Here is a 22,820-nt window from a genome sequence, read left to right on the forward strand (position 1 = left end):
CACGGAACAATGCTAGTTTGAAATCTGCTATGTGAAAGAGGAGGCAACAAGAAATGTCCAAGGACTGAACCTTGAGGAATCCCTTGAGTGACATCAAGGAAAGGATAACAAACTGCTTTTTTTTGCCACTTAGGCACAGGTATGACGTGACCCAGAATGAAAAATTCTGTTAATTCTATTACTCGAGGTGCACTAGAGGTATAACAGTGTGTCACACAGAGAATACATGGTACCCCGCTATTAGGGTTAATACGGTAATTTCACAAGCAGAAACCTAAACGGTAAGAAGTTGGATTTGTACGGAATCGTGGGAACTGTAGTGGTTTAGAAGTATTGTTGTGGTAACTGTAGTCTTGTTTGCCCCCCCCCCTTTTCTCTCATCTCTCTGCATTTCCGCTGCATGTAGAGAGAGACACAGGACAAGGTATTTCACTGAAATGAAGTTTTTTAACATCATATTTTGGTTGGTTGGACGATGGAGGATGGGTCTGCGTTTTTGGGTGCATGTGTGTGAGCAAACACATTGAACTATTGGGCTATAACTGTAGCTAGCTAACTTGTACAACTGCTCAAATTAAATAAAAACAAACATAGATTAGTCTTAATGTTTTGTCTTTTTTTACTGCTGTAAACCATGACTTTTGTGTAGTTACACCTCTAATCCACACCAGTCAGCCATAACAAAAAGGATGCTACAATGAGTTCTTTAGCGATGCTATAGAATAAAAAAATTTGGCTCCATGATGAAGCATGTTTACTTGATATAAAGTTAGATATAAGATATAAAGGTTTTTACCAATTTGAAGATCCTTTATGCTATTCTCTTTCACAAACACACTTCATCATGGAACCAAAATGGGTTCTTCTATAGCATGGCTCAAAGAACCCTTTGTAGCACCTTTATTTTTAAGAGTGTATATCTTGCAATATGATACATAAAAAAAACCTGTAAGGTTGTGCCCCATTCTCCCCCATCATTACTAAGTTGTGTTTGGTGTGACAGTCAGGCAAAAAGGATTTGAACAGGAAGGCTTGTCCTTCTTGACAGTATCTCAGCACTGCGGACACACAAATAAGAAGCACAAGCAACACATTGCATTTTCAAAGCCCTCAAATTTATTTAAGAGCAACACTTTCAAGTAAGACTCGACTGCTGCTAGGACATGTCGTGGCCATGCTATATGTGTGTGCAAGACAGGGGCTTGCCATGCCCACTGTAGCAAACACTTTTAACACTAAAATCAAATGGTAAATATACATGGTATTGCATTAAAAGTCAAAATAAAAAGGAAGTTACTTACCGGAAAGAAAAATGAGCTACAATACGATTGGCTTTATATTAATCATCCTCTACTTTTACCCTTATTTATTCGTACTTATTAATTTTTCCTTCTTATTATTGCTGGCATTAATCTTATTTGTCCTGACACTTGGCCTATATATTAAGTTACTCTCCCCTCCCATTTCGTAAATCATCCGATTATTTGATACTGGGGCTGGCCGAGAGATTGCACAAGTCGAAAACCAACGAGACGAGTTGATCAGTATTGATTCACTGTATATTAGGTTCTTCTATACATGCAGTACGATAGTGTTTCACTGACTTTTGCTTTCTAACATTAAGAGTAAACAAAGGATAGGTAGCTATTTTGAAGACATTCTCTATATGTGTAGTCAACAGATGCTACTGCTAGCCCTGCGCTAACATTACAGCTATAGAAGTGTAGGCTAGTAGTACCACTCTTGTCAATAGAACTGAGATGGCGGTGTTAGCACAATGCTAACCTTACAGTTGATAGTCAGAGAATCCTGTGCTCATAAAAGCCCAATTGGTATCACATAACAACCCCCCCCCCCCAACACAACAGAACTGCATGCCTGTGCAAATAACAAACAACCGAGTTTACAATACTACAATCCGAATACTAGAAAAGGTTTTGTTTCACTGATGCATTGTCTTGAATTGTACAGAAAGTTACAGTATCTTTAGCGGTCATTCACTGTGATCTCCAGTCAAAGTGGTAAAAACCCTGCAAGTCAAAACCACAGATCCGCTGGAAATAAGACAAATAAAACAAAACAAACAAACAAACAAACAAACAAACAAACAAAAAAAAGAGTACATGCTTGACGAGACAGATCCATTTCAGGGCTCAACAGCTGTCTAGACGCCATGCTGTATATGCTAACCTCCTTGCACCCTGCACTCACAGAAACCACAAGCCATAACTCATTTCAGCCGGCATCACTTGACATAATTACATTGTAATTACACATACAGAATCCAGTCCTTTGACTCACATCTCAAATCCGTCTCCCAGAAACAAATTCACTTTTCTTTTCACAGCTTTAAAAACCTGAAGGCCTGCGAGAGAAGTATTTGGTTAGTGGCAGATGTGGACGTAAGGCAATAAACTACATTTCCCACAATGCCCACCACCCTCACAGCCATACTTTTCAAGGCCTTCTCTAACCACACTTTTTTTTCCCGAGTGGCAGGTCATGTACAAGTTCTCAACACGCAAAAACAAACAAACAAACAAACAAAAAACAACAACATTCGTTTTCAGGAGCTCTACCTGGTTTCTGAGACAAAAATACTGGCTCCAACATGGGTCGACTCTGGAGTAATAGGCCTACTTGGCAGGAAAAAAGCGCTGTGCTAAAGAGATAAATCAGTCCAATATTGTAATGCCACTTATGTTCATCACATCAGGAGTTGAGTGGACGCACCCATTTGTCTGTAATGTACCAAATTCACAGGAACGGCAATGGCCACGCTCGGCCAGGGTCCACAATGAGGAGACTTGTCCAGATGTCACACGACTTAACCACTAGGGGTGTATTATAATACTTGCGCATCATCGCAGAAAAGTTCTTAAAAGAATTACATAAGGACCGATATTTGAAGCCAAAATCATGGCGCATAAATCAGCCTGCATTTTGGTAGAGGGGGCATACTTGAGGACGTGTGCAGTTTGACTTTGTACCATTATTTAAATATCATGCAACCTGCAAACATATCTGTATCTTCACAGGGAAGCTGCTGAACGTAGACATTTTCAGGAATTACAGCCGGTGTTCATGCTTAGGTGTAACATACGCTAAAATGACGCTATCAGCACATACACATGGAAATACTACCGATGATCTGTGCTTCCATACAGAATACATTCGGGATAAAGGACACCGTCAGTGTATGTACACTCAAGCCTCAAGGTCGGATGACCAAAGTACCGTTCAGATGCACCGGCTGGTGAGACAGAAGCACCAAGGAGGACCACTCATAGCTGTTGTTTTTTTTGTTGTTTTTTTTTTTTACAACGTACGAACAAAATCTTACAAGTTCTGTTCCTGACATTTAAAATAAATGCCACCTTCCGAGGCCACCTCAGTGATCTTAAGAAAAGGAGAACAAAATGTGTATCAGAGATTACGGATTAAGAGTTAACTCAGGTTCCCTAGAACCTGAGAAAAGTCCTGATCATATTGTGGGTTTGGAGCACAGCATGGAAGCAGAGCAGAGAAAGACAGAAGCTTCAGAATCTCCAGAGAAATGGACTGAGCTTAACTTCATGAAACTAGAAATCCATTAGTACCTTTCTGAAGTGATAGAAATCGAACAATCCATCACACTGGGCTGAAAACGAAGCTTGTCCCCCTTTAGCTAGTCTCCACTCAGAATTAAGATCATCCTGGATCAATGGATCTACACAGGCGTTACAAACACGATGCTGCCACACCTAGAGGAGACATCCTATGGTGAAATGGGCAGCACCTGATAGCACTACAGGGCAAGGCACCTGCAGGATGCTTCTCGTTCAGTTTCTTACACCCTGCTAACGTGAAGACGGATGAGAGCGAGCGATTACGGTGTGTAAAGACAGCAGATTCAGGTGGAGAGTCTTTCATTTTTGTGGAGGCGCATTACGACAGAATATCACCCCGTGCTCAGATCCTGCTGGGTCTATTTCAGTACCTGGAAGAGGCCGTCACACCGATAAAAGCCTCAGCAAGAGGGAGGAGAGGTAGAGATGAGATTTCTTTTAGCGACTGATGGATCAGACCAGAGCTGTGAACCCAGCGTGAAGTTAAGACGAGATGTAAGCTGTAAGCTGGAGGGGTGATAAAGAGATGCGAACAGAGACGCTCTGGAAATGTAGGGATGCTGTAAGATACGGAAAACAGCATGCTTTGTCCAAAACACTGCTGAAGTGCGGCCTGAAGAGAACTGCTCCAAAACCTGTGGGCGAGAGGCACAGTGGTGTGTGTGTGTTCACTGTATATAGGAAACAGGAAGACCTCTTGAAGCCAGCCTCAGACAGAAGGTGGCACATCTAGCTGAATCACTGACAAGGAAAAAGCTCCACTAGAGAGCTGTGAGAACTTCATTTCCAAAGATCTAATGGCTAGGTTGTTCATATGTATAACTCCCACGTTCTATTGCTTGTCCTTGTGTGTTTTGAGGCACTTGAGGGGACTGGGCTTTTGGCTGAGGCATGAAGCTGCAGGGGCTCCATACTGTACTGTTCCATGCTTTTGTAGAAGTGTGTTGCCATGAGGACACTTGACACCTTGAGCACACTCACCAACCCATGCAGCTGATCAGAGCAATGCAGAACCTTGAGGAGAACACTGCTTGGATTCGTAGACTCCGCTTACTGTTCACAAGTGAAACATACAGTTCAGTTTTTAAATCTCAGAGCATGACGGCAAATAAGCAGCAGTTTACCACTTCCTGGTCCAGCAGGGGAGACTACTTTTCTAAATTTGCGGTCCGGAACACCACTGGCTCTCCATTTGAACCTCTATCACCCTCCCTCTTCTCCTCATCCGCTTCAGTCCGTGTGGTTGTTCACGTGGTTAGGCTGCACCTTGCTTCCTTTCTTCTTGCCTCCTGAGCCAGTGATGACCTTGTAGCAGCCACGGGCGATCTTGTACATCCAGACCACGTTGAGTATATCCAGGCACACGCAGGAAACTATCCAGGCAACCTGGGCCCCCAGGCCAAGCCTCTCGAAGGCCGGTGTGCCGAAAGTGCCGAAAACCTTCGCCCAGTAAGGAGGCATCACAGCGATCCGCACCAGGAAGAAAGCCACCGCCATGGCCACCCCGTTAGCCACCACCAGCCGGTGGGAACGAGGGTAGGCCAGAACATCGAAGAACCACCTGCAAAAAAGAAAGTGCTGGTTAGGGGTGGTGCATTGCTTTTTTATAATATATGATTATAAATCTCAGTGATCATGAAAAAATGAAATACATTTGTTTGTCAGATTGTTCCCCATTTTCCCCAGCTCCACTGCACCAGCTAACAACACTGCCGAACAACACTGCTGATGCGGAGAGATCTACTCACCCGGAGAAAGCACGGTCTATTAGACCGCTAAGCCACTCAGAGCTCCAAAGAATTTCAACTTTTAACATTTTTAATAACTGTGTACAACTACCACCCTTTTAATGTGTCTTTGGCCACCTAGAGGGTTTTAAAAGCCATAGTGCCTTATAACAATACTATAAAAATCATTTTGGCCCTATTACAAAGCTTTAAGCAAGTTTGCTTTATATGATTAAATATTTAATATTTTGAACATTTTAATTGATATACTACTTTACTTATTCAATTATCAATCAATTAATCAATTAATTAGTACTAGAAATGTGTTTCAAAATACTGTGTAAACTCAACACTTTATGATTACAGTGTGATATTTTCAGTGGCAGTTGAAAAAAGGTAATCACAGTCACAAGTATTCACAATAAATGATAATACACATTAAGTGTACATCACTACCACCAATTATTTATTATTCTTTGTCTGTACTGTGTTGTGTTGTCTGTCTGCACTTGTATTGTGTTGCACTTGTGTTTTGTATGCACTGTCTATGTTGCACCATGGTCCTGGAGGAACGTTGTTTCGTTTCACTGTGTACTCTGTATGTAGTTGAAATGACAATAAAAACCCACTTGACTTGACTACATGTTAGTTGTAAATTACATTACAAAGCTAGTGGTTCCTAATCTTACTAATGACAGACTGTCCTGCACAATTTAGTGTTTTTTGCCGGTTAATTAGCTAAACAGCTGGGGCACAAAACTATGTATAGGAGGGACACTGACAAAAGGCCTTCGTTGCTGCTTTTTAAGAATGCCAGTTTTCACCTTTGGTTCACAAACGGCGTTGATAATTCTGAAATAAGACGGAAGTTTGCAAAATACGGAAGCACTCCACGTGTCTGTAAAAATAATGCAAAATGACAATCAACATTAAGCAAAACCTCAAATCAACAAAACAGAAGCAGTCTAAATAAATCTGACTGTAGAATATTTGAAGCACACTGTACACATCATAATCACTGTATTGCATGCTTAGTGACTCAGCATACCAGCACATATCCATATGCATAGAGTGCCGCCAAGTGGTGACACACAAAAAAGCTGTCTCCCATGGTGCTCCAGTTGCAAGCCAGTAGCAGTAAATCTGATAAGAGAGAAGAGAGAGAAACATTAGCAAATAAACTAATCTCAGGGACAGGCGGGTGTAGTTTACACTTACTTACACTTAGGAAATCCATGTGATCAGGGACTGCAAACCGTTTAAGTACACTCACTTTATTAAAAATATACTAATATGGGGTAGAGCCTTCCCTTGCGCTCAATCCTTTGTGGCTTTATAAATTTCACAAGAAAAAAAATCATTTGAGACTCAATTCCTCCTTCTGAGAAACCAGCAGATTTTTAGGAGAACTTGCAAATCTCCTGTTCAACCACATTCCAAAGGTGTTATATTAGACTTGGATCTGGTGACTGGGAAGGCTGAACTAAAGAACACTGAACTCATTCTCATGTTCAAGAAACCAGTTTTAAAATATGGTGCATTGTCATGCCAATATCATGAAAGGAGTCGTTAGAAGATGGGCAAACTGTGGCCACGAGGGGACATACAGTCAGCAGCAATACTCTGTGGCATTCAAGTAATAATTGATTGGTTTTAATAGGCCCAAAGTGTGCCAAAAAACATTCCCCACACCACTACACCACCTCCACCAGCCTGGACTGTTGATATACTGTGGCTTAGGTTCACAGATTTATGTTGTTGGTACCAAACTTTGACCTTACTGTTTTTACCTTAGCCAAAATCTACATTATCCCAGTGTTCAACTGTCCAGTACTGGTGAGTCAATGCCCACTGCAGACTTCAGCTTTCGGTTCTTGGCTGACGGAAGTGGAACCTGACTTGGTGATCTGCAGTTGTAGCCCATCCGCCTCAAGGTTGGACGCGTTGTGCTTTCTGAGACCACCCCCACCTTTTGATGGTTGATTATGAACATTAATGGAGCTACTGGCCCGTATCTGTATGATTTTATACATTGCAGTGCTGCCACACAATTGGCTGACTAACGTAACTTCATAAATGAGTAGGTCTTGACGATAAAGTGCTCGAAGAGTGTATATATATCTTGGAAGTATAAAAATATATATATTTTTTTACATTCAACAAAAAAACAAAAGACATCAGTTCAGATTGTGTGTAAAACACACATTAAGTGATTTTAGCATCTGGGAGCCGAATGATCGGGGAGGTCTGTATTAGAAGATATTAAACACACTATAAAATGGTGATTATATTTCAGTAATTATTAGCAAAACATCTTACCTATATTGTTTGGCCTAAATGTATAAAAACACAGATTGGATCAGTATTGGCTTATACTCAGAATTCAGTTATTCTGATTGCTCTGGGGACATATAAACTGAATGTAAATAATTTGGCAAACATTCATATTGGACTTTGTGCACTGTACATATTAATTCTGCATGATTACTGCCATCTGTGTTCTCCTTAAAAGCTCCGTGACATGGTACCTCTTGAACAGCCCTTTGATAAGACCCAAACCCACAGTGAAAAACGTACCATACAGCAGGTAGCCACAGGTTATGGCGACATTAAGCTTCACCAAATTGGGGTCTCCCCTAAGAAGAAGGAGAGAAAAAAGGCAGCATTATTAAAAGTTATGTAGAATGAAAGGGATAAAAAAACAAAACAAGAACCGACTATAGTACAAACAAACCAACAAACAGAAAATTCTATTCAAGTAGTTTGTTTTCCTTCTTGAATAGAACATGGGGCAAATGTTAGACAATGTTTAGATTCACGTGAAAATAAAAGTGAAACTATGAATCCTCTACAGGAAACAAAGTATAAATAGTCTGTCGGTCACTCAAAAACCTTGGCTTATCTACAAAATGGCAACTTATCAGGAGAAGACAAAACCTTAACTCAACTTTCAATGGAAGTCAATGCAAAAATAATTTATTCTAAATCCTTTCATTATAACACAATGTAAAGAACAACTGCCAGATTGAAACTGTGTCAAAAAGTGGAAAAAAAACACGGCAAAAATGGAGATACCAGGGTTTTGCGTGAAAAATCAACAACTGAATTGCTTACTTTAAAAATAGAAAAAACAAATATTTTAATTTTAGCTTTGTAAATGGTATGCTTTTTTTTCTGAAAATACATTCAGTAAATAAACAGTAATAGTGTATTAAAATGTGCAGAAGACGTCTGACCTATTTTCATTTAGAAAAACATTTAGAACACATGCAACATAACCAACTTTTGTAGTTAAATTCATGGCCTCAGGAAGCAAAGCATGGCCCTCAATCAGCAATTTTGTTCCTCTGTCTACTTTCGATTGTCTCTGTGTTTCATATGAACTGTTTTTCAACTATACAATTGAGTGATTGTTTAATTGGGGGTCTTGATTCTGAACATTTTTCTCCAACTCTCCAACTCTTGACCTTTACTCAAATTCAACTCAAATGTGGTTATAATGTGCTTACATTTCCACATCTTAATAGTTTTCCCTAATAGTTTTGAGAAAATGTTTGCAAAACAGCAGTTACTTCTCCCTGATTATGCCCTTAATTTCCCTGAATATGTTGTAATCACTACAAATCAATACACATTCATGAATGAAAATCTATCATAAAGGTCAAGCAAATACCTTGTATCTCAATTTTTTTTGTTGTTGCCATTTTTCACTTTTTGATAGAATTTAGGGCAGAATCTGGCTTTACATTGTGTCAAGATTGTATGAGGAATGGACCAATAGAAATGCTTCAAAATGACTTGACTGGATAATCATAATTAACGTATAATTCCACTGAAAGTTGTTAAGTGGTAAAGTTGCCACTGTAGAAATACAAGGTTTTTGCATGACAGCGGTAATATGCATATCAATGAAAGCAAAATGCTAAAAATAAATAAATAAATAAAATATGAGTTTACACATTTAACCAAGGTATGTACCAGAATTAGCAAAAAATGCAAAACGTATGTAAATTCATGAAGAGTCTCTGTTACTAGCCGACAGCACTACGCCGCAGATGTTAGACTACGAACGACCTGCTGCTATTGCGCTTGTACAGCTCCCTTTCAGTCCAAGTAGGTTGTTGACAGTGCTCCTTGGTGGACAAAGGCAGGGCGTGCGAGTGTGTTTGTTGAGTACATTGTATGGCAGTTTGTCGCGCTGTGCCTTCGGCTGCCAGCTGCTTCATTCAGTGTTCCGCCCACGGAAAAGTCTAGCAAACGGATGACTCTATACCTGAGCTACTTGGTTTATGACAACCGTATGAAATACTGAAATGCACTCAGCTAAACGCAGTGTTGCGCAATCTGTTCAGTCCATACATTTGTCTAGCTATGTTAGTTTTGTAGCTCCAGTGGAAATCTAAAGAAGCAAACCTCAGACAAAAATAGGAGGCTTCAATGTCTTCATTAGACTAATCATGTCTACGTACCTCTTTTCCCTAATTGTTGCTGAAAAACAGTCTGGACTAAAACAGTATTGTCTTTCTTAGTCTCGTTTTTGCTCGTCTGCATTGTCTGGCCCATGCTACTCCATCATAGTAAAATAACCCTGTAATAGATACACACTCTGGTGTCCAGTAGCGTGAGTGTCAGGAGTGGATGTGAAACCAGACTCTATGGTGAGTACTGGGAGCTTTAGTTACCCTCCAGATGGCAGCGCAGTCACCTTCACTGGCCTTTTGGCCTCGGTCAAAGTGCCAAACTCTCTCTGCCTCCACTGCACTAGATCTGACCCTAACACACACATACGCCTGTGGTTTTAAAATTGTGGAACCCCAAACAGCAGGCTGCAAGGAAGCTGCATTAATGCATCTTTTTTCTTTTCTAGAGCATATCAAACTTTATCACTGTACCAGTAAAACATGGTCATAAATCATCCACCTGAGTGTTTCTGCATCGCAGCTATATGGCTTTCCAGACCGACGGCTGGAGTTATTCTACATCACGGCTTGGAGGTTTTCCACTGCTAAATGTGACTTTGTCCACGGCCTGCTGACGGGGTGAATCCACGCGGTGACACAGATGTTTCCCAGGCCGACTTTGCAATAGCAAAGACAGTGATGCTATTCTTCCTATTACAGGTCAGTGGATCACCAACATGATAATGAAGCAGCAATTTTAAGGTAAAAATACTAGTGTCGCCTTAAGAATGATGCTATTAGGAGAACTGAATTGAAAATACAGTATAATTACATAACTGTGTTGCTCTTAATACAGGCTTGGGACGATTTTCAGTTTAGTTTCAGTCGGCTAACAGAAAGTGTCAGGGTGCTTCCAGGATGGTTTTGAAAAAGTTTGTCTGGAGCCCGCTGAAATGACTCTACATTGTGGCTTGGATGCTTCCATGGCCCACCGTCGGAGCGACGCTGCATCGTAGCTTGGATGTTTCCACAGCATGCCGCCAGAGCCACTCTACTCTACGTTACAGGTGGAACGTTCGCCAAGTCTCGGCCGGGAGCCCTTCCATGGGTTTCTATAGCATATGTGTATTAGCGTCAGCCTCCACTCAGTTGTGAATGTGCTCTTCAGAGCTGGTTTAAAAACAAAAACAAAAAAATAGAAGTGTTTCTCTGAGAATACTGGGCAATAATGTCCGTTAATGGTGCCTTGAGGATGCCAAATGGCGCTCTGAACGCTGTACTTAAAACAATTAAAATGTGCCTGGATTGGATCTGATTTTTTGTTGCTAATGTGGAACATCCTGAGAAAGGCGCTATAGGAAGGAATTGCTATTAGTACTAGTAGAAGTGTTAGTACTAATTACTAATAGTAAAACTAAAGTGACAATCACTGTTTCTGCACTGCTGATACTCACCAAGTGTATGTGTACACTGTAGTTTGTCAATGTAATATAATCCATCTTCAGGTCACAATATTGTGATACATAACATGTATCATGAGAAGGTCTTAATGTCTCTGCATTTTTGCCATATCACCCACTCCTACAGCGTAAGACAGGCAGGGTCACATGCATTTAGAGAGGTGTGGTCACCGCAAGCTACCTGCTTCCAAAACATGTACAAATACTCAAAATATCGAATGTACTCCCAAATTCAAAAAATGAGTTTTTTCCTTTTGATGTTTATTGCAAAGTCAGTCATGTAACTTTAGCTCACTACAGTTAGGACTGCAGACCCCAGTCAAAGTCAACAAAAGATAAGACAGCATAATGTACTCCCCTAGCCCCGTCCAATCTGAATCTGACAGCATGCAAGCTGGAACTGCAAAGCTACACAGAACCATATGCTATTACACTAAAAGCTAATCTTGAGCTTTCAAGGCCATCTAAACCACTGACTTAGACCAACCCATCTTTCTCCCATGTGCCGCCTTATCTGCTAGTCTTTCGTTACAGTCGCCACACAGCACTCAGGTTTATGAACAGTAGGTGAACTGCCTGAACCCAATGCCAAAGTTAATTCCAAAGTCTTCATAGCCACGTACGAGGTTTATCAGCTCTCCATCTTAAACACATAATTTTCCTTTATTGTCATGATCTCTTCATTAGAAAACCAAGTGTTCTTAGTACTTCTGGAACACAAACTCACTAAACAACTGCATGGACAGTTGTATGTGAAAGTCTGTGCACCCTCAGCCAAATGACAGATTACACAGTTACACACAATTTCATAATATGAATAAGTAGAACTCATCAATGTGACAAATCAGGCAAATCAGGCCCAAGGCATGGCACCATGGTCTAGAAATACGAACCGTCAGCTGAATCAAATTTCTATGATTGATACATTTTCTATTGCTTCTAAACCTTACTAACATTCAGCAGCCAAAGGCTCCTCTAGTCAACTGTCTAAAACCAAATGTCATCAATGCCCATAAGGCAAGGAAAAGATATAAGAGGATAGCCTAGCATTTCAGCTTGCAGTTTTGACGGTGTAAAATATTATACAAAAAGAAATAGAGATCTGAAAAAACTTGCAAAGTGAACTGCTCATATGCTGGTTAGACAGGCTGACTGCAGAGAACATGCAGAAATTTTAGCCAAGGAGTCAAGAGGCTGGTGCACTGTTGCACTGTGCAGCATTGCTTGCACAATTCTAATCTTCATGGACGAGTCATAAGAAGGAATGCTTACCTGCAACCTTGTCACAAAACCTAATGTTTGAAGTATGCAACAGAACAGAGTCATCTAGACAAGCCAGGTGAGTTTTGATAACTCCTCTGGCTTGTTTGGCAGTGCTGTGTACCGAGGAAGTAAAAACAGAACTCATTGACTACAATTAGCAAAGATGCATTGGGCATAGGGGTGGATTGGTCATTCTTTGGATCATGCTAAAAAGTAGATGGACAAGGATGCCCAAACCTTTGCATATAACTGTATCATAGAAAAGACAGACTGCATAAAGCCTGTAAACAACAACAGCAACAACAACATCAAGTTAATAAGAAATGCGTAAACAAGATGATGTCAGTCATATGTGTATCAGCAGATATTTGCTTAAAAATAAGGTAATCGGACCGTTGTTTAGATTTCATCGATATTTTAACCTGATATTTTGTATTTATTACTTTAGTACTTATTTATTTCTGTACAGCAAATCCAGGAGGATATAGTTTCTATATCTTCTAAATCTACATTTCTTTACAGGTTTATTTATCCACAGATACATAAATGAGATATACTGGATACAGGCATAGTCTACTGGATATAAGCCTATTATGCCATTTAATTATATTGCCTTTTTTATGCGACACCATTTCATTTCTGGTGCACTTTTGCACGTTTATTTTAAGTTGTATTCTGGAAATGTCTTCATGTTTTTGGGATGTTATATTTTGTCATTTTGCCCACCATTACTCTCCAAAGTGGCTTAAAGTCAAGTGAGCCATATTACTCCCAAAAAACCCTCTGAATACAGAACTTGTATGATGAATGATATCCAACACCAAAACAGCTTCAGTTCAGCTTGCTGTGTATTTAGTTTGGAGCATCCTTTTTGGAGGTTCATTCCCTTTTAGTTAAAGTAAATTCAACTGAAATCCAATTCAATTAAACGCAAGTTCTGCGGCCCCCCCAAACTCATTAAATAGACTGTGCCTAATGGCTTGGACTGGACCTTATTAGACTGCGCAGGATATCTTTGGGTTGCTGATTACAGTACATTGTATTCCCTACAGGATGTCGATTAAAACACAAAGTGATGTGAAAGATGATCTTCTGGTGCATTTACTGTGTCATATTATAGAAAAAAAGTGGTGCTTAATATTTCATTTTCAGAAAGTGCTTAAAAAGTGATTCATTTGTTAGTGACAGAAACACTGACAGAAATACATTTTAAACTTTTATGACAGGGATAGTATTTTGGCTTTAAAAATATTAGAATTTTGTAACTTTGCTACTGCTGACACCCTGATACCTACTCACCTGAGACTGGCGATTCAGACAAAAGAATTATTCAAATTTTAGATAATATTATATTGAAAATATGTTACTGCCCACACCTGTGGCTGTTGTTTTGGTGATAAGCTATTGCTCTTCCTCTTTAGGTAAAGGTAAAGGTAAAGGTGCACGTATTTGTCACTGTACAGTGTACACTGTACAGCGAAATGTGTCCTCCGCATTTAACCCATCTGGTAGTGAACACACACTCACACACACACACGTGTTAGGGGCAGTGAGTACACACACACACAGAGCGGTGGGCAGCCAACTCCAGCGCCCGGGGAGCAGAGAGGGTAAAGGGCCTTGCTCAAGGGCCCAACAGTGGCAGCTTGCCGAGCCCGGGAATCGAACCCACAACCCTGTTATCGACAGCCCGGAGCTCTAACCGCTGAGCCACCACTGCCCCTCTGGCAACATTTTAGTAAAGCTAAATTCACAATAAACCTACAACACAGTGTAGGATCCCATTTGTCTTTTCAAAAACACTGAAAACACTTGATTTGTGAGCACCAGTGAAGCTGGGATACTTGGTGTTTCAGCTAAGTGTGCTAAAGTTGCGGCTCTTGTGATTATCAAAAAGCCAAATTCACGATTCCATTTGTACTTTAACTATAATAAAAGTTGAAAAATTCAGCCCTACTGTATATGTTCTCAGTTCGCTGAAAAGCTTTTGAACAAAACGCCTGATCAGTCCAACTAGCATGGTTTAAAACTCTCTACATATACAGTACAATGACAAGCACTATGTGCTGACCTCTGCTCTGCAGCAAAATCCTGCAGAGGTATGTAAGCCAACTCTAAACCTTGCCCCTGTCCCAGATCCTTGTTCGTATACGTGAGGGTCTTGTTGCAGATTAATGACTAATTGAACGGCTGTCCAAAAATAGCCCCTTCTACAGAGGAACACTGCAGAACTTTTGTATTCTAATCCACACTCAAGGTAATACAATCCCAATCCTACAGTAAACAGGATCTGGAACACTGATCGTTCTATACATATGAATGTCCGTGGCGGTTACACAAACATATGGCGCAATCAAGCTGGTTATATCATTAGCACTTCCATCAGTTCCACAGAGGAGTTAGAACGGTCACCTTAAATCACATTTCCAATGTAGTTCTGATATGCAATGTATGTTACAATGTTGTACAATTTGACCAGAGATTACCACTAGGTATCCACTAAAAAAAGCCCCGCAAAAAAAAGCTGAAAACGTGTGGAACCATCTCTGTTCATGCAGAGTACAGTGAGGTAACTCGTGAGTAATGGCATTTCTCAAATCTCATACAAGCAAGTTAACATAACGTTGTCAATGAGCTCTGCATCCAGTGAAAATGTACAAAGTAGTTGCTTCCCAAGTTGGGTTTAATTAACTAATATCATATACTGTCAATCAATCTAATAGTTTTGTTACTTGACCAACTGATTTTTTACCATTTACCATCTTGCCTAATGCTGAAGGCTTAATCCTACATTAGTGTGTGAGGGATCACTGTAGCACCCAACCAGTATAGAGCCATACTCAGTAGCAGGGAAAGTAGTAACTTGCTCTCACACCTAAAGGAAAGGCTGCCTGGGGATGCTGGGGACATGCCCAACATACATATAATGCAAGCAATAGATGGTACTAGGAGCCAATGGGAAATATGTGAGATTTACTTAACACGATTGCACTGCCCAAACATCAAGTCAGCTCTACAGATCACTGCATTTCACCGAAACTACACAGCTGACCCGTACAGTACTTTGTTTAGTAACAGTGAGTAATTAGTGAGAGAGAAATGCTGCTCAGGCCAGCATTCACAATGTTGTTAACCAGAATTCTTAACAACTTCATAACGCCATTGAATTCTGAAGCAGCGGCAGGCAATATTATATGTAGGGGAAACACTGGAATGCGCAGAAATGTGTTCCCTGTAAAGGTCAACTGCAAGCAATTTGACCAAGGGTGCACAAATGTTTGCATAAGAATGTAGTGCTGTTTTATTGATTACTCAGAAATGCACACATTTGCATTCAGAAAAAGCCCTGTGTGTCTAAAACCAGAATCAAAGAATGTGAAATCATACAGTTATCATCAGAAGCTGACAAAAGTATGATGTTGCATCATCCTTACACCAACCTAAAAGGAGTTTTTCAGTGAACATCCACATAACACACGAGTAAGCAAATGTACACAGCAGGTAGTGAGCCATCGCTGCTGTTCCTGGAAAGCATAAAGGGCAAAGGGCCTGTCAAGCCCAGGTACCAAACCCTGTCATCAATAGCCCGGTGCTCTAACCACTGAGCAACTACTGCCCGATTAAAGGCAATGGTTAAATACAGAAGCACAAAAAGTCAAAGACTCTTAAAATATCTGTATGGGGTTCCCTGTCTGGTTAAATTGTTCTTATACATAATGCAAAACCTAATTAAAAAATTCTATATAGCACCAAAAAGTAGTCCATTAGGAGTTAAAGAAACTTTTTTCAGTACTATGAAAAATCCTTTTTGCTTAGAGATCACAAATCCTAAAATTTATCAGCAGTTTTCATCCATTAAAAAAAAAAAAAGTATGTGACCTATGTGTCCTAGAAACCAAATGAGCAAACCACAGAACAACCCAAGGCGTTTTGTGGGTTGCAATTTGAATGATTTTAATGGATGGTCACAAGCCTTCACTACTTGTTAACTACATTTGCTTGGAAAACTAAGGCATGTCTTGGCTGACTGACTACATTTGAGGTAAGGGGAAACAGTGTAAAATAGACTTTACTAAACCACCACCGTAAATAAACAAACGAACTTAAATCAAACATTTATGTTGGTTGTATCAGTACACATCATGGTTCCTCGCATCAGTGCACGCATGTACACGCATATACACGCATATACACAGATAAGCAACAAAGAGGAAGTAAAAGAGGAAAGAGAAAAGAGGACAAAGGTACGATAAGCTCCGAAGAGATACAGAGAAGTGTGGAGCAGTAAAGAGAAATGTGTAGACCTGGTTCAGAGGGAAAAAGGGACTACAACACAAAAGTGAGACTTCAGAACAGCAGGCGTACCACAAAAAAGAAAAAACTACAAACATGACAAAAGCGGCTGGCAGCAGACAGACAGCTGGAAGGAGGGAACGTGCATATGCTTATGCTTGTAAAGGCTTTACAAAGCTCCAGGACTATGACAAGACAAGCTTCTTTCACTGAGGGTGAGCTGGTGGTTGGGGGGGTGGTGGTTAAGGGTTTCTATGCAGCCTCTCTATCTCCATCACTCCATTCTCTTTTTTTGCCTGAATCAGCATTTGCCAGCCAAGACTGAAAGACAATGAGGCAGAGGCAGCAAGTCTCAGACAAAGAAGCGTAGCAGGGGGCATGAAAGTGTGTCACGTGGTATGTGTGTCTGTTCGTGTTTGTGAATGTGTGTGTGTGTGTGTGTGGGGGTGAGAGAGAGAAAAGGAGCCTTGTTGTCAGAACTAAGAGCTCTCCAATTCTCTGATCAGAAAGGACAGAGAGAGAGAGAGACATACAGACAGACAGATCGATAGATAGAAAGGAGTATGACTGGAAATAGAAATAGAAGATAATAGTACATGAGGGTAAGGGTAAATGTACAGGCAGAGAAAAGCAAAAAGGGAGAGAGGGACACTGAGGGGGAGATGGAGAGACCACAACGGAGACATTACCATTCTTCTCTTTCAGGATGCAAAGATGCAGACCAGACAGGCAGCAGGCAAAAAGAAAAGAAACAGAGAGGGACAGAAGAACAGAAAGACAAGAGGACAAACAAGAATGAGAGCCGTTCTGTGCTCAGAGATTCAAGACCACCTCCAACGTCACAATGCTGCAGCATTCCTAACAGCCTTTCACGTAAAGGAGAACGAAGCTCATTTTCACAAACGTGGTCTGAGTCCCCAAGCACTGATCGATCCACACAACGCTCTGACCCGTTCAGATAGTGTGGTTACGTTTGTTTTTTTGTTGGTTTTTTTTTGTAGAAATATCAAAAGCATAATTCAAATTAGAACTTGTTGGAACGGCGAACCTGTGTGGGACTGGTACACAATTAACTTTTACAGATATTACACTGCCCGTCAAACGTTTGACAACACCTTGACTTTCATTCTCAGTAATATTATAATAAAAATATACATTTATTTTATATATATATATATATATATATATATATATATATATATATATATATATATATATATAACAAAAATTAAAACACTATGATCTTGGTCACTATGGTCACCATGTCCAATGCTAAGCGTCATATAGAGGGCTATAAAGCTCCCCATCACTCGGCTGTGGAGCACTGGAACTGCGTTCTTTGGAGTGATGGCGCTCTGTCCATTTCCAGGCGGTACGTGTTCATGTCATCCGAAATTTTACAAATTCTACTCATTTTCAATAGGTAGTAGCAAAGGGAGGGGCCGATTGTGGGATAGTGGGTGGAGCAAACATGCGTCGCAACGCACTGGCCAATCAGGCAAAAGCAACAATTTGTTGTCCATGCACAACCAGTATGTACCTACACAGTTCCATCTGCACGACATGGACGTGAACCCAGAAAGCACGGTTTCCAGTGCATATAGAGCATGGCAGCTGCCACAACTCTCACATTTGAGTGGAAATATGTGATATAAAGAAACAATAAATATTTCAACTACTGTCTTAATAGTTTAAATTATAGAATAACAGGAATTTAAAATTCAAAAGCATTTTTTTAGAACCAAATTCACGAGAGAAAATTAATTTTACACCTATTTGAGATCCACAACTTAATGATTGACACATTCATTCATGTTGTAGATGTACACGTCCCGCAAGCAGCGAGGTGCTGGCAAAGGGAGCGTGCAGTGGACACATACCGTTCAGGATAAATTGTGTGATAAAGTTGTGATTCAGAACTAAACATCTGACATTAGTTCCTGATCTTTAAACTCTTGTGGTTGAATGCAATCAAATATTCATAATAACTGTTTTTACATCTAGTGTTCCCTGAAGAGCTGAGGCTGTTACTGAAGCAAAGGCCAGCAAAGGAGGGCAAATATTGTGTAAATGATTATGTGAAAGCTTTCATTTCCAAAATACTGTTCAAAGCCACATACTGAAAACCTTTTCCCCCAATATTATATATTTTATATACAATATATTATATTTTGTTATGCATATATTTTATCCTTTGTTACGCATGAGTATGTTTAACTTTGCTGCCTTTATTGTGAGCATCTACCAAATACCCCAAAAATATACTGTAAATGTCATTTTACCAAAGCTAGTCCGGTCACAAATGTTTACAAATGTGCACACGCCCCCTAAAATTAACCTGCTTAGCGCTGAAGGTTAACCTCATTTTATTAAAAACACTTCAGCTATCCTCAAACGTTTGATGGGCAGTCTATATAACCATGTTAGCCTGCAGACCAGCCAAGCTCTTTATGGGTGACAGTCAGTGTGTGTACTGAGTGAAGGGTTTCCCTTTAGGCTCTTTGTCTTTGTCTTACCAGACAGGGTCTTCATTTACAGCGTCATCAAACCACAGGATGTAGAGGCAGAAGAGACCCACAATCAGTGCGTGGACAGTGGACACCAACCTGCAGACATGGAGACGGGTCAGTCAATTAGAGACAGATTGGGAAGCTCCAGAAAAGAATGATGGCAAGAATCAATAGCTAATAGAAGATGAGTGTTTGGCTGCTGCTTGTGGTAAATGCTTTGCAATTTCAAAAGAGATACAAACGTGAATGTGTGCTTTTTGTTGTATTTCAGGTTAAAATAACATAGTATGGTACATGGTATATATGGATTTCCAAGCTTATCTCAGTAGTAATTTAGCTTAACTGGTTATTTGATTGTGCTATGTGTAGTTCAGAATGAAGACAATAAATACCATATATATATGAAGATGACCATATATATATATATATGATGATTAATTCCATTTGCATTGTTGAGGGTAATACATACAATAAATTTGCATGTGCTTCCTCTGAGACACATGAAGCCGGTTGAGTCAGCTAACAGACGACTGCCCTGGCTAGCGGTAACAGTACGAGTGTACTTGCACTGTTTTTGCCATGCCAGATCTTTCGGCTCACTGTGGGTGTCCGTGTATGTGGCTTTTTTGCCTGCAAAACTCACTATTTGGAATGAGGCAACTTATTTTTTTAAAAGTAATGTCATTGTTAATGTTATTTTAATTTAGATATTAAATATATTAAAAGATACGGTCATGAATATATGTCACGAATACATACTGAAATTAATAAGATGTGGCGAGGCAATGTGGCAAGTGAATGTCCATCTAAACAGAGTGAGGCCTGGTATGCCTTCTCAGACTCCAGGCCACAGATTGCTGAGGAATCACTGGAGCTTAAACTCAGGCAAATGCTTAACGCTTAGACAGTTGTGCCACTCAGGAGCCAAATAGGAATTTTCTTACAGTTTTTGTGAAATACTGTAATGCAAATATAATCTTCATAAACTGTGAAAAATCTGAAATAAGCATGGCTGAGCATGTGTGGAACCACAGTGTTGGGGCACAAGCTGCTCATATTGTGTTTTAAATATAAATAATATAAATGGCCTTTTAGCTTTAATTCCAAGGGTTTCATTCCAAAAATACTACGTGAATCATTTTCACATAGTCCCTCCATATTCACGGGTTTAAATAGAATGGTACAAACTAACAGAATTATACATATAATGATTATTTTTGGCACATGGGTGCAACTCCTAATAAAGTCTGGAATCCATGGGCATCATCAAATGCTAATTTCCCTCCCTTAAGATGCTTTGCCAGGCCTTTACAGCAGCCACCTTCAGCTGCACTTGTTCATGCCCCCCCCCCCCCCTTAGTTTTCTTCAGTATCTGAAAAGCACAATTAGTTGGGTCAGATGACTGACTCTGTCATTTAAGAACATTTCAATTATTTGCTTAAAGACTGTTGCTTTCACAGTATAGTTTGGTTCATTATTCGTCTGTGCGGTGCCTGCTACTTCTATCAGCAGTCACGTCATCAATAAACACTGCTAATCCAGTTCCATTGGTGGCCATAAATGCCCAAGCCCAATTCCTAGTTAAACAACCAGCAGACCACTTCCTCGCCAGTCTGGAAGCAACAGTGCAACTAGCAAGCTACCAGATCTGCAGCTGTATTGATGAAAACCATTAGGAAGGCAATAACAAACAAAAAACAAAAATAACAAACAAAAAACTTTTTGGTTGAACACTGTTCAAAGTACCATTTGAAAAGACCATAACATTGCACTGGCCATGTTTAACAGATGACGTGGTATGTTTCAGATCATGAACTGAAAAAGAAGAACTGAAAAAAGGGGATGCTCAAGTTAATCTTGGTTTCATCTGCAAAGAGAATCTTGTTCCAGAATTGAGAAAGCTTTTTCGAATGTTTCCTAACAGTCTAATCTAGCCTTTCTGTTCCAGAGGGTTACCAGTGATTTACATTTTGAAGTAAACTCTCTGCATTTAAAATAAAGGCAGCTCTTATTCACAAGTGTATAAAAAACACCCCATAGAGAGCATTCTTGACTTAATTACTTATTTATTTCATTAAATATTGTCAACATTTCTTCACTAAGGAAATCATTCTGCAGTCGTCCACGTTAGCTGTTTTCTGTGGTCCTCCAGTCTTGTTGTGGTTGAGCTTTCCAGCGCATTCCTTCTTTTAAAAATGTCCCAAATTGTTGATTTAACTACTTCTGAAGTGTCTGCTATCTCTCTGATAGGTTTGTTTTGGTTTCTTAGTCAAATGACGGCCTCCTTCACTTACATCATCACCCTTTTTAACAGTTTATTGACAGTTGCCCTAAACAGCTACCAAAAGCAAATTCAGCATTCCACTTAATTCGTCACCAAATAATGATGGAAAAATGCCACATCTGCCTTTTGAACTGCTTAGTGGTCAATTGTCCAATTACTTTTGCACCTGTGAAAATGGTGGGACTATTTTTTTGGTAAAAAATAATTTTGATTAAATCCCACTGAATTAAAGCTGGAAGTCTATATTTCAATATTGACTGCTTCATGTCAAAACCACTGGTGTGCAGAGGTTAATTCCTAAAAAGCGTGTCACTGTCCAAATACTTATGCACCTGACTGAGAATCTATACAACTCAACAAAACATTCAATAGCTGCCTTAGAGATTTTCTCCTTAAAACATTTTAAAAAATCAAATAATGAAACTCATATTCTTAGTTATACGACTAGCAGATATGTCAAACCACGTATTCCTCCCCAGCCTGGAAGCAACAGTGCAATCAATAGGAAGGCAATAACAAACAGAAAACGAACAAAATATCAGTAAAAGTGAACTTTTTAGTCGAACACTGATGAAGTACCATTTGAAAAGACCTTGTGAGACTGTGAGTGTGTTTGGAGCACTGCCCTCAGAACGCTGTTGTTTGAGGAGAGGCCTGAGTGCAGAGTTCCATTTCATTTCATTTCACAACAGCTAACAGAGACCTTTGCATCTTTACTGGGGGACACACTCTTCATTCGAGTACTGTCCACGTAGTGAAGGTCATACATACACAATACAGTGAGTTTGCGTCTCACTAATATCCATTCCAATGGCGTATTCACTACAACAGAACTGTGCGTACACAGATGAGGACCATGTTGGCTAACTGTTTGCTTAATATGACGTTTTATGATCTTTTATTGCTTTGTAAGTCATATGAGATGCTGGTGAACTGATCTGGGGACAGATGTATTACGATTACATAAAAAAGGTGGTAAACAGCCTGTAAACCAAATGGAAAGCAGCTGTCAGACAGGCTTTATTAAATATAATTTTGGTTGATGATGTGAGAGCTCATCATTGTTACGTGGATGTTGGACAGGGCTCTTGCAGCGGTAAATGTTTAACACCATGATGTTCAGGAGGAAAAATGTTTGTAACATTAACATTGGTAACATTCGTTTGTTTTCCAACTTTATGCAAAGGTACTTTGAATTACTAGTATTTACTAGGGGTGTAGCAACTGTACACTCAGCTTACAATTCCATTTGATTCACTATACTGAGTTCATGA

The 22,820-nt window shown here is 39.9% G+C and overlaps 1 protein-coding gene across 2 annotated transcripts in view; it reads right to left on the bottom strand.

Annotated features, from left to right (window-relative positions):
• Positions 1 to 1,093: 1,093 nt before the first annotated feature.
• The window catches only part of tlcd4b (TLC domain containing 4b), a 60,880-nt gene continuing 39,153 nt past the window's right edge, over positions 1,094 to 22,820 (bottom strand). For both annotated transcript variants that reach the window (XM_072693112.1, XM_072693111.1), the window contains 5 exons: positions 19,268 to 19,357; positions 7,913 to 7,971; positions 6,384 to 6,478; positions 6,160 to 6,233; positions 1,094 to 5,169 (listed from right to left, as the gene is read on the bottom strand). In XM_072693112.1, the coding sequence (XP_072549213.1) occupies positions 4,839 to 5,169; positions 6,160 to 6,233; positions 6,384 to 6,478; positions 7,913 to 7,971; positions 19,268 to 19,357 (649 nt within the window). In that variant the 3' untranslated portion in view covers positions 1,094 to 4,838. The remainder of the gene's footprint in view (positions 5,170 to 6,159; positions 6,234 to 6,383; positions 6,479 to 7,912; positions 7,972 to 19,267; positions 19,358 to 22,820) is intronic.

The sequence above is a fragment of the Salminus brasiliensis genome, chromosome 12 (genome assembly GCF_030463535.1).
Source record: "Salminus brasiliensis chromosome 12, fSalBra1.hap2, whole genome shotgun sequence".
In the NCBI taxonomy this organism is placed as follows: Eukaryota; Metazoa; Chordata; class Actinopteri; order Characiformes; family Bryconidae; genus Salminus; species Salminus brasiliensis.